A 13,012-nucleotide genomic window follows, 5' to 3' on the forward strand; every position below is an offset into this window, starting at 1 on the left:
AGCTAGCTGTCAGCACAGAGCCCGACGCGGGGCTCGAACCCACAAACTGTGAGGGCACGACCTGAGCCAAAGTCGGACGCTTAACCGACTGAGCCACCCAGGCGCCCCAACATTAAAAATTTTCAAACAAAACAAAAACCACAGGCCCAAAATAGTGTCCCTCAGCCCAAGTTTCCAAACCAGGGCTCGATAACCCCAATCTAATTGCAGTTTCAACTTCCCCCAGAAATGTAGTCTTAACCGGTCAGTCAGGAATTTTTCAATCAGTGCCACTGAGTCTGCCTCTGGCTCTTCTCCCATTCCTCAAAGAAAGATGAGCTCATCTGCATGATAAGACACCTTGCTTTGCCCCCTAGAAAGAGGCCAGGCCAGGAATAATCCTTTTCTTTTGCTAATAATCTTCCTGCTCCCACCCTTCTTCTACAGAAACCTTCCATCTGGTCCCACTCCTCAGAGCTCCCCTCCACAGGCAAGATGGGAGGCTGCGCAATTCATGAATCGTGTAAGAAAGCCACTTAGATGTTTAAAATGTACTCAGTCGAATTTTTGTTAATTAGTAATGCCAAGGTAGAGGTCCCTGCCATTCCTCTTCACCCAGCACCTGGGCCCCTTTCTTCCACCAAAGAAGGCAGAAATGCCAGTTTCACTGGCTCGCTGTCCTTTGCCCCAGGGCAAGGGACTTTGTCCAGGCCCAGCCAATCAGATGTGCCCTCCCAGGAGTTCGCTGGGGGGCTGGCTACCATGGCCAGACAGCAGAGCCTCCTTCATGGGGGCCGTGGGGGCCGTGGCTGCCGGGCCACGCCTGCAGCGTCTGGGCCTCCGGTGAGGACCCTGCGGTGGCAGTGGCTCGCTCAGCAGGCCAGAGCAGGACTCAGGTTTGGGCTGGAGACCAGCTGTCTGGCTGAGTCTTGTCCTCCAGCCACCCCCTCGGTGGCTCTGGGAGCTCCACAAGTTCCTTTTCACAAATTGTGTTTCTGATGAAGTCGGGCAGAGTCCGTCTCCTGCAAGTGACAGAGATGCTGGGAGATGCTGTCACCAGGAATGGCAGAAGGTGCTGCGGGGAAAAAGAGGCAGGTCTGGACTGGACATTTGTCTGGTGGGAGCTGAAGGCAGTGGAAAGCCAGCTAGGATGAAAGGAAAGGCTCTAGCAAATGGAGCAGCCTAAAGCCACCACCGGGGTTGGGGGGGTGGGGGCGGAATAGTAAAACTAGGTGCTCTATGTCCCTGCTTCCCGGCACCAGAGCTCCTAAAACACTTGGATTTAGTCTTTTGTATGCTAATAAGACTCCCGGCTGGGGAAAGTCCTACCTCTTAGTTGGGAGCAGGTCACCAGAAAGACCTAGCCTTGAATAGAGGGTAGGAGCTTTCAGCTCCAACTGGGGAGGCGGGGTGGAGATTCACTTCTATCAACCAAAAGCCAGTGATTTTTTTTTTATATAATCAGTGCCAGCGATAGCAAAGTTTCTTTCCCTTCAAAAATAAAGCTCTAGGATGCACCTGAGCGGTTCCATTGGTTAAGCGTCTCTTGATTTTGGCTCTTGACTCTTGGTTTCAGCTCAGGTCATGATCTCACGGTTGTTGAATTCAAGCCCTGCATCGGGCTCTTTGCTGACAGAGCAGAGCTGGTTCGGGATTTCTCTCTTCTCCTCTCTCTCTGCCCCTCCTGGCTTGCTCTCTTAATTAATTAATTAATTAAACATAAAAAAAATTTAAATAAAGTTTTAAAGTCAAAACATTATTTTTAAAATTCTAATCCAATTATTTTATGACCTATGTAACTCGGTTTCTAGGGTTTTGAAGGTAAAGTCTACCAGCACCCCACTTCTACACCTGTCCTTAAACTTACAAACGTCGATGACTTAATCAATGGTGTTTCTGTAATGAAACCTCCATATAAGCTCCTATGTGGTGGAGTTACGGGAGTTTCCAAGATTAGTGAATGCTCTGATGTGCTGGGAAGGCTGCAGCCCTGGGTATTCTGGAAGCCTTACGCCACCCATTCCCTCTCCCCAGTACCTCACTCTATGCATCTCTTCCATTTGGTGGTTCCTGAATTGCATCCTTTTTATTTTTTTAAATTTTTTTATAATTTTTTTTTTTTAATTTCTAGGAGAGAGAGAGAGAGAGAGCGTGAGCAGAGGAGGGTCAGAGAGAGAGGGAGATACAGAATCTGAAGCAGGCTCCAGGCTCTGAGCTGGCAGTCAGCACAGAGCCCGACGCGGGGCTCGAACCCACGAACCGCGAGATCATGACCTAAGCGAAAGTCGGACGCTTAACTGACTAAGCCACCCAGGCGCCCCAAATTGCATCCTTTTTAATAAACGAAAATGTAAATAAAGTGTTTCGCTGAGTTCTATGAGTCATTCCAGCAAGTTATTGAATTCGAGGAAGGGGCTTATACCTGATTTATAGCCAGATGATCAGGAGTTAAGGGTGGCCCTCTTGGGACTTGGGACTAGCACCTGAAGTAGAGTCAGTCTTGTGGGACTGAGCCCTTAACCTGTGGGGTCTGCAGTAATTCAAGAGTTGGTGTCCAAATCGGGTTGAGTTGTTTACACCTAGTCAGTGTGGGAGAATCAGAGAATTCGTTATTGGTGTGAAAACCCCCAGAAGATTTAGCTCAGTCAGTTAAGTATCCAACTTCGGCTCAGGTCATGATCTCTTGGTCATGGGTTCAAGCCTCACACCAAGGTTCTCTGCTGTCAGAACTGAGTCCACTTCAGATCCTCTGTCTCCCTCTCTTTCTGCCCCACCCCTGCTCAGATGCTCTCTCTCTCTCTCTCTCAAAAATAAACATTTACATTAAAAAAAATTTTTTTTAAACCTTTCTCTCCTTTGCAAAGGAGTCTCCTATCTCTCGCAGCCATGGCAGATTCTGTGGCTCCAGATAACATACTGATTAAATCCCCAGCCTCACTCAATCTTTAATGTGAAAGTCAGGCGCTGCTCAGGACAGAGCACTGAGAGTGTGCACAGCGACACAAGGAAATACTTTGCAGGCCCACACACTGGCCTTCTTACCTTCCTTGACCCACAGCATCACCCAACACAGCAGGCAACTCCCAGCTCCCCCACGCTGCTCCTTCTCACACCCCATCTGCTGGCTCTTCATGTCACACTCATAATGTGGGGTCCCTAGGGCTTGGTCCTCAGGTGCCATTTCTTCTCTATTGACATTCCCCTTGAGAACCCGTCCAGTGTCGTGGCTCTAAGTACCATCTACACACTGATGATGCCATTTCCTATCTCCAGCCCAGGCCCCATCTCCAGACTCCAAGATCCAACTGTCCTGTCAACACCTCCACTTGGATATCCAACTGGCATTTAACCTGAATGTGCCTTCAGCTGAACTGCTGACCCCCAGCATCGTGCTGCCCCATGCGGACTTCCATAGTCCACTGCGGTGACCTCACCTCTGGGCATAATGTCCTTCTCATAGGCCTTCATCCACACCAGCAGCTAACCTTGGCTCTACCTTCACAACTTAGGCAGAATCCGACTACTTCTCTGCAGTCCCAACACCAGTGTCAAGGTCTTCTCACCTGGATTATCAGATCCTCCAGTGGCCCCAGACAGGTCTCTCGACCTCCACCCTGCCCCACTGAAGTCTATTCTGGCACTGACAGCAGCCAGAGGGACCCTTAAAAATGTTCATTGGATCAAGTCACTTGACTCAAAGGCCTTCATGGGCTTCCTATTTCCAAGGCCCCATATCACCTCCACCCCATGACCTCTGACCTGGCCTTCTTCCTCTTCACTCGGGCTTCTGCAGCCACCCCAACCTCCCCTGTGTTCCTGGAACTTACCTGGCACAGCCTGCCCTCAGGGTCTTGCACCAGCTATGTGATGCTCCGTGGCTTCATCCAGGCCTTTGGTCACCTTCTCAGTGAGGTCATCTTATACCCCCGCCCAGCCCTCCCCTCTGTCCCAGCGCCCTGTGAGGAGCTACATCCTTACTTATTTCTGTACTGTGTCTCCCACGGTGAGAATGTCAGTGCTGTGACAGCAGGAGTTTGCCTGTCGGGCTTACTGCTCCATCCCCACAGCTTAGTCCACAGTAGGCACTTCACATGTTAACAGACTACACCAGATGAAGATCTATGAATGAACTCAGAAGAATCAGATTATCATTTGCAAGGGGAAGCTGACTAGTCTCCTGCCCCTCTTCCCAAACTCCTTAATATCCCCAGTGCCTTAAACTAAAGATGCATTCCAGCAGGGCTCCTGGTGGGCTCAGTCGGTGGAGCATGTGACTCTTGATCTCAAGGTTGTGGGTTCCAGCCCCATACCGGGTGTAGAGATTACTGAAAAATAAAATATATATATATAAAAAGATGGATTCCAGCATGTCTGGAATCTTAGTACAAAGTAAAACCCAGGGGCAAAGGCTTATATATCAAAGAAACTGTAAGACTTTTGTTACTTTACCTTGGTCACACTGTGGAGAATATGTGTGAGGGAAGATTGAGGTCATAGACCCAGGAGATAAGAACCTAAATGTACATTGGGATGAATTTATCAATACAGGTGCACTGGACAGAAATTTTGGATTCAGTGTGCTGGCTTAAGCTACTAGGGTTTGTTCTGTGTGTCTGTTTGGTTGGCTGGAACGAAAGCAATCTCCCTAAATGCAACAGAGATGCCCAAAGCCCCCTGGTATGATGTAGAAGAAAGAATCCAAAGCCTCAGGAAGATTCGCTCATTCACTGAAATCCAATATTGGACTGAGTTCATCAGGCAACTCACCCAGAGATAATCCCTTTATCATCATTTAGAAGTTCACTGCTGAGGACATCATCTTTAAAAAGTGAGGCTATTTCTTTTTTTTTTTTTTTTTTTAATGTCTTATTTATTTCTAGGAGAGAGAGAGACAGCGTGAGCAGGGGAGGGTCAGAGAGAGAGGGAATGACAGACTCTGAAACAGGCTCCAGGCTCTGAGCTGGCAGTCAGCACAGAGCCCGATGCGGGGCTCGAACCCACGAACCGCGAGATCATGACCTAAGCGAAAGTCAGACGCTTAACCCACTAAGCCACCCAGGCGCCCCAAAGTGAGGCTATTTCTATATAAGGTCACATTGTGAGGTATGAGGCTTAGGTCTTCAATGCATGAAATGTTTTGTGGGGGGACACAATCCAACCTTTACTTGACAAGCACCATAGTCACTATACTCCATGGGTCAGGGATTCCAACCAGAGACACTGTAATTGAGATGACTCCTTGATTTCAAGGGAGATACTAGGACCCCGGGCACCAAGAGGCAAGTAGCAGCCTCGAGCTGCCAGAGGAGAGGTACAGAGACCATGGCATGCAGGAGGACTTACTGGTAATCTGAATGGCCTGGTCTGAAAAGATCTTTGCCAGGATCCTCAGGCCTCTAGGACCAAAACTGACAGGGAGGCCCATAGAGTCGTCCTTTTGTGTGTAACAAAAGGACTGAAGGTCAGACCAACAGAAACCTGCCAGCAACAGAGAGGATTTTCTTTTCTCCAATGTTCTAGGTAAAATTAGTTCATAAACTCAGGGGCCCCTGAAGGAAGTAGGGTGGGTGCCCTTTAAGGAAGGAGGGCCCTGTGCAAATGGCACAGGTCATGCTGACACTTTCTTCACAGTCCTTCCCAAAGGGTCTTGTGGCCATTAACCAGGGTGTGGCAGTCACTAGTTCTAGTCTACCCCAAAGCCATTTTTCTTCTCTCTTTTTTTTTTTTGTTTGATTTATTTATTTTTGAGAGAGACAGAGCAGGGGAGGGGCAGAGACAGGGAGACAGAGAATCCCAAGATGGTTCTATGCTGTTGGCAAAGAGCCCGACCTGGGGCTGGAACTCACAAACTGTGAAATCATGACCTGAGCTGAAATCAAGAGTCAATGGGTTTAACCCACTGAGCCACCTAGGTTCCTCCATTTTCTTTTTTTAAAATGTTCCATGTGGAGCTCAAACTCATGACCCCAAGGTCAAGAGTCACATGTTCCCCATCTTTCACTTTTAATAAAATAATTTTGTTCTTGGGGCACCTGGGTGGCTCAGTTGGTTAAGCATCTGACTTCGGCTCAGGTCATGAACTCACCATTTGTGAGTTCGAGCCCCACATCAGGCTCTGTGCTGACAGCTCAGAACCTGGAGCCTGTTTCAGATTCTGTGTCTCATTCTCTCTGCCCCTCCCCTGCTCTCTCTGTCTCTCAAAAGTAAATAAATGTCAAAAAACAAACAAACAAACAAAATTTTTTTAAAAGTTTTGTTCAGGGGCGCCTGGGTGGCTTAGTCGGTTAAGCATCCGACTTTCGCTTAGGTCGTGATCTCNTTTTCAGGGGTGCCCGGATGGCTCAGTCAATTAAGCATCTACCTTGATTTCAGCTCAGGTCATGATCTCACAATTCATGAGATCGGGCCCTACACGGGCTTTGCACTAACAGCACAGAGCCTGCTTGGGATTCTCTCTCTCTCCATCTCTCTCTCTCTCTGCCCCTCCTCCACTCATGCTCTCTCTCCCCCTCTCAAAATAACATAAATAAATAACTTAAAAAAGAATGCTTTTGCTCAAACAACGTGTCCAGCCCCATACATGATTGGTTTAAGCCATACATGCCAACACTCTATTNGCTTTTGCTCAAACAACGTGTCCAGCCCCATACATGATTGGTTTAAGCTATACATGCCCACACTCTGCTTTGCTGGTGATAACTGTGTTTTAATTTATTAATATATAGTATATAATTGTTATATTATAAATATAATTAAATATTACTGAAACCTATGTCTTTGCAACATTTCTTTCTACTCAAATACCCTCTGATCCTAACATCCAATCATGGCCATTGTTTTGTAGCAATCCAAAATGCTAAAAATTTTTCTATACGACAGTATATAATTGCTCTTTCTAAGTTGTGGTAGAACATTGGATCTGAAGAAAAATTCTCATAGTGTTAAATCTCATTCCTTCTGCTGTTGCTTTGCTGCTAAAAATCTTTAACACCTTCTTCCAAAACTGCTGAGGCCTCAGGTCAGGTGTCTACCCAGGAGCTTAGTGCCCAGAGATGGGTGAAGACAGATACACCATCAAGCCTCACCTTCCAGGAAGACCGCTGCAGCTGAAATCCCTCTGAACTCGGGGACAGTGCCCAGGGGTTTCTGTTATCCATCATGACACAGCTGGGTAAGGCACAGCCATAACTGTTGGCAACACCAAACCACTCAGAAACAGCCCAGCCACGGTCGCCTCCACCCTGACACACTGGGAGAGATGCAGATGGGCACCCAGCCATGTCCAGCCCTATCACGTCCACCGAGGAGCAGCCCTGCCCTCCCAACAGCCCAGCCTCAGGGCAGCAAGCATGGAAAGTCCAGTGATTTTCTGGGGCACAAGAAAGGGACAAACCCTCCCCTTGTCTAATCGTCTCCAATCCAGAAGTGACAAAATACAACAGAACTAGCCAACAAGCCCCCACCCACAGCCTCATGCAGGCCTTCCATCCATCCTCCATCCAGCCCCTGGTGCCCCTTCCCAAGGATGCTGACAGTTGAGATCCATAGTTTCCCCTCAATAGCGCTCCACTCCAAATGCCCCCTCGCACATCTGCTTCCAGCTCAGGGATGAGCACCCAGAACGCAAGTTTGGCCCAGAGAAAATTCAGCCCTGTCCCTGCCCATGTGCACCAGGCCCAGAGCTCACTCTAGGGCAAGACAGTTTCCTCTCCCGAGAGGGGTAGGCATGGAGGTGGGAGCTGGACCAAGGATCCCAACACAGACGTACGAGACTGCAACACGGGAGTGTGCGGAGCCAGCTGGAAACACCTCACAAATGGGGAGATGGCCACAAGAGACAACCTTAGATTCTTATATTTTTTATTCTTATTCTTTTTAAAGTAAGCTCTAGGCTCAACATGGGGCTCGAACTCATGACCCTGAGATCAAGAGCTGCACGCTCTACTGACTGAGCCAGCCAGGTGCCCCAGTCGTTTTTGTTTTTTTTAATTTAATAAAGTATTTATTGCAAAGAATGCTGGACACAGTGTGATGTGTGGCTGAGATCCAACAACACCCATTCTGCAGAGAAAGGGAAACCGTCTTCATCACAAGCACATCCACCATCATGAATAGAACCCAGTGGCCAACCCCGTGGCTTGCTGACCATGCAGAGACCCCTCCAGGGCAGAGGCAGAGAGGAGAGGCCCTGACCCACGCCATGCCTCCAGGCTTCCTTCTGCCTTATCCCAGGCCTTGTGACACTTCAGGTCCAGCAGCTCTTGACTGCCCTCTGGGCACAGAGGAAAGGCCTCATTGGTGGTGCCTCAGCCAGCCTGAGGTCCTGGAGAGGTGGGGATATCCAGATGTAAGTGCCGCTAACCAAAGAGACCCACTATGGCCACAAAGTGTGTCCAAGTGACCAAGTCACCAAAACTCTGCAGTCCCAAAGGTAGTGGCATGGTGCTCTGGTCCTGGGTCCAGGGCTTGGGGCTCTGGCAGAAGGTAAGTCCAGAAGATCCTGCCCCAGCCCTCCACCGTGTCTGTCCACAGCCACTGCAGCATCCAAAGCTGAGAGACCACCAGCTGGGGCAGGGACACACACTTCCCTCAGGGGCAGGTGGCGCCTGCAGGATGCAAAGCCCCAGGAGGCTGGGAAAGGTGAGTTGTTCTGCCAGGGAACCTTCTGGGTACAAGGTGGGCTTGGGATCCTGGGTCCTGTGCAAGGCAGAGTGTCCGACTACAGATCCAGACACCTCCTTACCCAACCTCACAACTTGCTGGCCAGGCCTCCTGCCCAGCTATACAATGGAGCCCAAACCCATTGCCCAGCCTGCCTCTCTGGGCCCAAAAGAATGCACGGGCATGACAGATGGTAGCCTTCTGAGGTCGCTTTCTGCCAGGTTCCCGTGCACGTGAATCAAAAGCTGTGATATGGCTGGGAAAATCCTCCCATGGACAGGGTACCTCAGGCTTCTGCCCTTTCCCTGGCTCAGTCCCACTTGCGGAGGTCAATGAATGCCAGGATGGGCATTTTTTCTCGGAATCGTTCACAGCAAATGCACGTCTTGGCCACCAGGGCACACTCTTGTGTGGACACAGGCGGCAACGTGAGAGAGGTAGCCTAGCAGGCAAGGCCAGGAGGGAAGATGGGACAGCAGCCCTTCCCTTGAGCACTTGGGTGTGCACTGGGAAGAACTCACACAACCGCCCTGTCTTTGCGTGCTTTCGTTGCGCAACAGGTGGGCAGGGGTGGCCTTGGCCACCAGCTCTCACCAGTGTTCCAGTGTGTGCACAACTGAGAAGTGGTGATCACAAAGGCCGTGCTTCCTGTGTGTTCTGTGCATCATGTGGTGTTGAAGTGAGCACACTGCTCTCACAAGTGGCCTAGCCAGTGAAGGTGCCTGTCTTGGTGACTCTACAGGTCCAGGCAGGGCAAGATGGGAAGAGCTCTCCCTCTCATCCAAGGCAGTGAAGCTCAGGCCACCATGAAGTCATTGCCTCTGGCTCAGGAAGCGGCCACAGAGGAGATAGCCGAGTCCCTGGGGCCCCCAGGTCCACCTCAGACAGCTTGGCCCTGATGGGATCACCACAGCAAGTGCTTTCTGTTCCATGTTTAGGGTTTCACACTTCACAAAGCCAACCGACTGGTGAGAGGACACCTCATAGCTGCAACAGAAGGCCGGGTTGCTAGGAAACTTCTCACCAGCCCAGGGCAGACCCAGTCTGGCCAAATGATTCTTAGCAGCAGGTCGGGCACCACATATAACCCTGTTGCCATTAACAAGGAAGCAGGTGGGCTGGTGCGGGGGCTCTGGGCGCCACCAGCCAGGTGTGGCATTGAGGATGTTCCAGCATAGAAACGGTCACATGGACCAGGGGGCCTGTAATGACCTCATCTGCAGAGATCAGTACCTGCCTGGGGATCACAGTGGATGAGACATGGTCACTGGTGAGCAGGGACCGTGACCAGGGCTTCCTCTGGAGGCCTCGAGATATCTACATTCTGCAAAACAAACAACACAGAATATTCACCCTGTGATGAGAACAGACACACACCCACTGTCCTTCTGCCTACTTTCCTCATCACTGTGCACCCTTGGGGTCACATACTCAACCCCCAGCCTGCAGCCAGGCCTCCACTCTCCAAATTTCCCTAAGAGCAAGGGCCCAAGAGCCTCTCAACATAGGGTGGGTGGACAAACACAAAGGTTCAAAAGCAGAGGTGGAAGATGCCCCCGGTTCCTGCTTCCTGCTTGCACACAGACCAGGCATCACCCAGAGTGAAGCCATCTCCACCTCCTGCCCCAGGCCTGAGTCAACCAGGAGGGAACAGCTGGCTTGCATCCTCACCACTTGGGGGTGGTGACTGGCAGGCAAGGGGACTGGCTCCTGGGGGTGCCCGCCTCCTGGCTCTAAGTGTCGGTGGACAGGTATCAGATGCAGCCGCAGCAGCTGCAGACATCTCCTAGCCTGCAGCCTGCTCTGTCCTCTCAGAGCTGGGGCACAGGGTTCCCCAGACCTCCTAAAGCCCTCAACTACAGATGGGCCCTGCCAAACCACAAAGTCTGCTTCCTTCCACAGCCTGCTAGGCTCAGGAGTAAGGAATAGAGAGCCTGACACCTTTTTCCTCAGCTCCCTGAGATGGTCCTCTGGAACCCCAAATCCTGGTGGCCCATGTTCTTGATTGGGGTCCCTTGCAACCATCAGCTACTGAAGCAGGTCATGTTGGGCCATAGCCCTGTGTGATATGACATGCCCAGATCTGCAGGGAGGAAGACATGGCTCCCACGGGCACACCTCTGCGTGCCCTGAACCAGACACTGGAATTGGAGGGGTAGGTGTAACTCTCATGGTGGGTGGGGCAGGCTTCTTGAGGACCCCCTTTCCCATTACATTCCCAAGAATGGGCTAGGACCCAGGGATCCTGCCACCTGAAAGGAAACCAGCCAGGAACCTGTGGCCAGCAGGAGGTTGCCTCTCGAAAGCCAGCATGCAGAGGTGGGCAAGGTGGCTGCCACCTACCCTATGGCCATGCCGGCTCCTGCCCCGTAGATCCAGGCGTCAGCCCCCAGTGTTGCTCCCAGGTCCAGGGGCTTCTCTTACCATCATTGACCATCACCCTGTCAGTCAGTGCTGGGGCCCAGTGCCTTCTGGGCTTTCCTCTGCACAAAGAGTGCCTGTTAGGACATGCCTTCTCCTGGGACCTGTGGGTGCCAAACTAGGCCTGGGGCATACTCTCAGGACAAATAGGGAAGTGGCCTGCTTGGTAGATGGTCCAGTGACGGGCAGCAGCCTTAAGAACATGCACACATCTCCACCAGTGGGGTTCAAGGCCAAGGGGCTGCAGGTGAGCAGCCCAAGGCTTGCACCTTTGACAGGGACCCAGAGTCCCCCATGTTCCACTGTAGGTGGCAGCAGGCACAACGGAGGCCCCAGGAGCCTTCTTGCTGCAGTAGACCGTGTGAATGGGGTCCAGAAGGGCTACTCCAGCCCTTGGCCTCAGTGAAAGACAGACCTCATGTGAGCATAGAAAGTGGTTCTGGGTAAAACTCCGAGGAGCTTCTATCTTAAACAAGGCACTGGGGGAACACAGGGTAGTGAACTGTTCTTCTGCATGACAGTCTCTGTCTAGCGCCAACACCCTCTCAGCACCTGCATGGCCCTTTCTGCAACAAAGCACAATGCCACTTTAATTGTTAAAGGTGCTCAAGTTGGAAAAGATCCTTGTGAGTCCTGAGCTGGTAGGGGAAGATGGAAGAATCCCCACCTGCCCCCTCAGAGGGCCTCTTGCTTCTTTCCTCACTGGGATCCTCCTCCCCCTGGCTCAGCGGGCTATGGTAGGGCTGCTGGGAAGCCACCACACCCAGGCTCAGGCACTTCCTAGCCTGGGAGCCCAACTCCAGGGGTTTCTCCACCCCCCCAACCCCCCCGGAGGCCTAGCCCAGAGCCATGACCTCGCCCTGGTGACAAGACTACAGTAGCTTTGACAGAGAACTCAAGCTCACTCTGGCAGACACCCCAGTTGGCTCTGGGCCTTGAAGATGCTGGGCCTGGATACCCCCAGGAATATGCTCGCCATCCCAGCAGTAACCCCATTGCTACCTGAGGCCTGTCCCGGTGCGTGTTCACAGCCATCACGTTCAGGAATATTGACTCCACTTTACAACCTGCCAAAGGAAAGATGGAAATCCATTTCCCCTCCTGGAAGGCCTCTAGAGCCACAGAGGGGAGAAACTTCTCTCAGGTGGAGGCCTGGGGTATTATAGAATAGAGCAGCCATTCTCTGCCTCGTCCTGGTCCTCTACTTTAGGCAGCTCTGTGGAGCATGTGAGGAAGGATGAGGTACCCAGTTGGGCCCACACGTGCCACAGCACAGCCTTGGTGAGGAGCCCAGACACCCAGGCAGGGCTACACCAGGGACCCAAGCCACCCAGTGCTGGGGCTGAGGACAATCAAAGGAGTGGCAGGCCTAGCTCGCTGTGGAGTCAACAGTGAGTCTTCAGAGCCCCCATACCATGCCCACCCCAAGCATGCTACAAACACAAGCCCAACAGGCCAGGTGCTCAGGGGGATGAAGGGATGAGCACACACAGAAATGACATCAGCTGCCACTAGGCTTTATGGTCATTCTCCCAACGACACAGTCACGTGAGGGGTGCCTCATAGCTTGTGTTGAAGGTGAGGAGCTGAGACCCAGGAACTTAGGCCCTGAACCCAGAATATTTTAAGGCCCAGGTCCTGGGAGCTCTGGGGCTTTGCAGGGATTTCAGAAAAACCAGTAGGAAAGCCCGTCATGTGGGTGGGTCAGTGGTTAAGGACCACTGGAAAGGCATCAGTGGCCACAGAAATTAAAAAAAACAAAAACAAAACCAAAAAAACCTAACAACTAAAAATTGTAAATTGGGAGGGGTGCCTTGCTGGCTCAATTGGTAGACCATGTGACTCTTGATCTCAGGGTTGTGAGTTTGAGCCCCAGGCTGGGTGTAGAGCTTGCTTAAAAAGAAAAAAAAAGTAAATTGGGAAAGGAAGTAAAAAAAAAAAAAAAAAAAAA

The 13,012-nt window shown here is 51.3% G+C and overlaps 1 protein-coding gene and 1 long non-coding RNA gene across 5 annotated transcripts in view; both read right to left on the bottom strand.

Annotated features, from left to right (window-relative positions):
* Nucleotides 1-341: 341 nt before the first annotated feature.
* LOC144242302 (uncharacterized) lies at nt 342-4,381 on the bottom strand. The gene is made up of 3 exons (XR_013338323.1): nt 3,958-4,381; nt 2,402-2,558; nt 342-1,054 (listed from the first exon to the last, which is right to left on the bottom strand). It is a non-coding gene; the product is annotated as an uncharacterized LOC144242302 (long non-coding RNA).
* Nucleotides 4,382-7,822: 3,441 nt separating this feature from the next.
* The window catches only part of PFKFB4 (6-phosphofructo-2-kinase/fructose-2,6-biphosphatase 4), a 28,858-nt gene continuing 23,668 nt past the window's right edge, over nt 7,823-13,012 (bottom strand). For 3 of the 4 annotated variants that reach the window (XM_077777133.1, XM_077777130.1, XM_077777132.1), the window contains 2 exons: nt 12,064-12,128; nt 7,823-9,964 (listed from right to left, as the gene is read on the bottom strand). In XM_077777133.1, coding sequence (XP_077633259.1) covers nt 9,905-9,964; nt 12,064-12,128 — 125 coding nt within the window. In that variant the 3' untranslated portion in view covers nt 7,823-9,904. The remainder of the gene's footprint in view (nt 9,965-12,063; nt 12,129-13,012) is intronic. The other variant, XM_077777131.1, reaches the window with a different exon arrangement.

This window comes from Crocuta crocuta, unplaced genomic scaffold, assembly GCF_008692635.1.
Source record: "Crocuta crocuta isolate KB4526 unplaced genomic scaffold, BGI_CrCroc_1.0 scaffold77, whole genome shotgun sequence".
In the NCBI taxonomy this organism is placed as follows: Eukaryota; Metazoa; Chordata; class Mammalia; order Carnivora; family Hyaenidae; genus Crocuta; species Crocuta crocuta.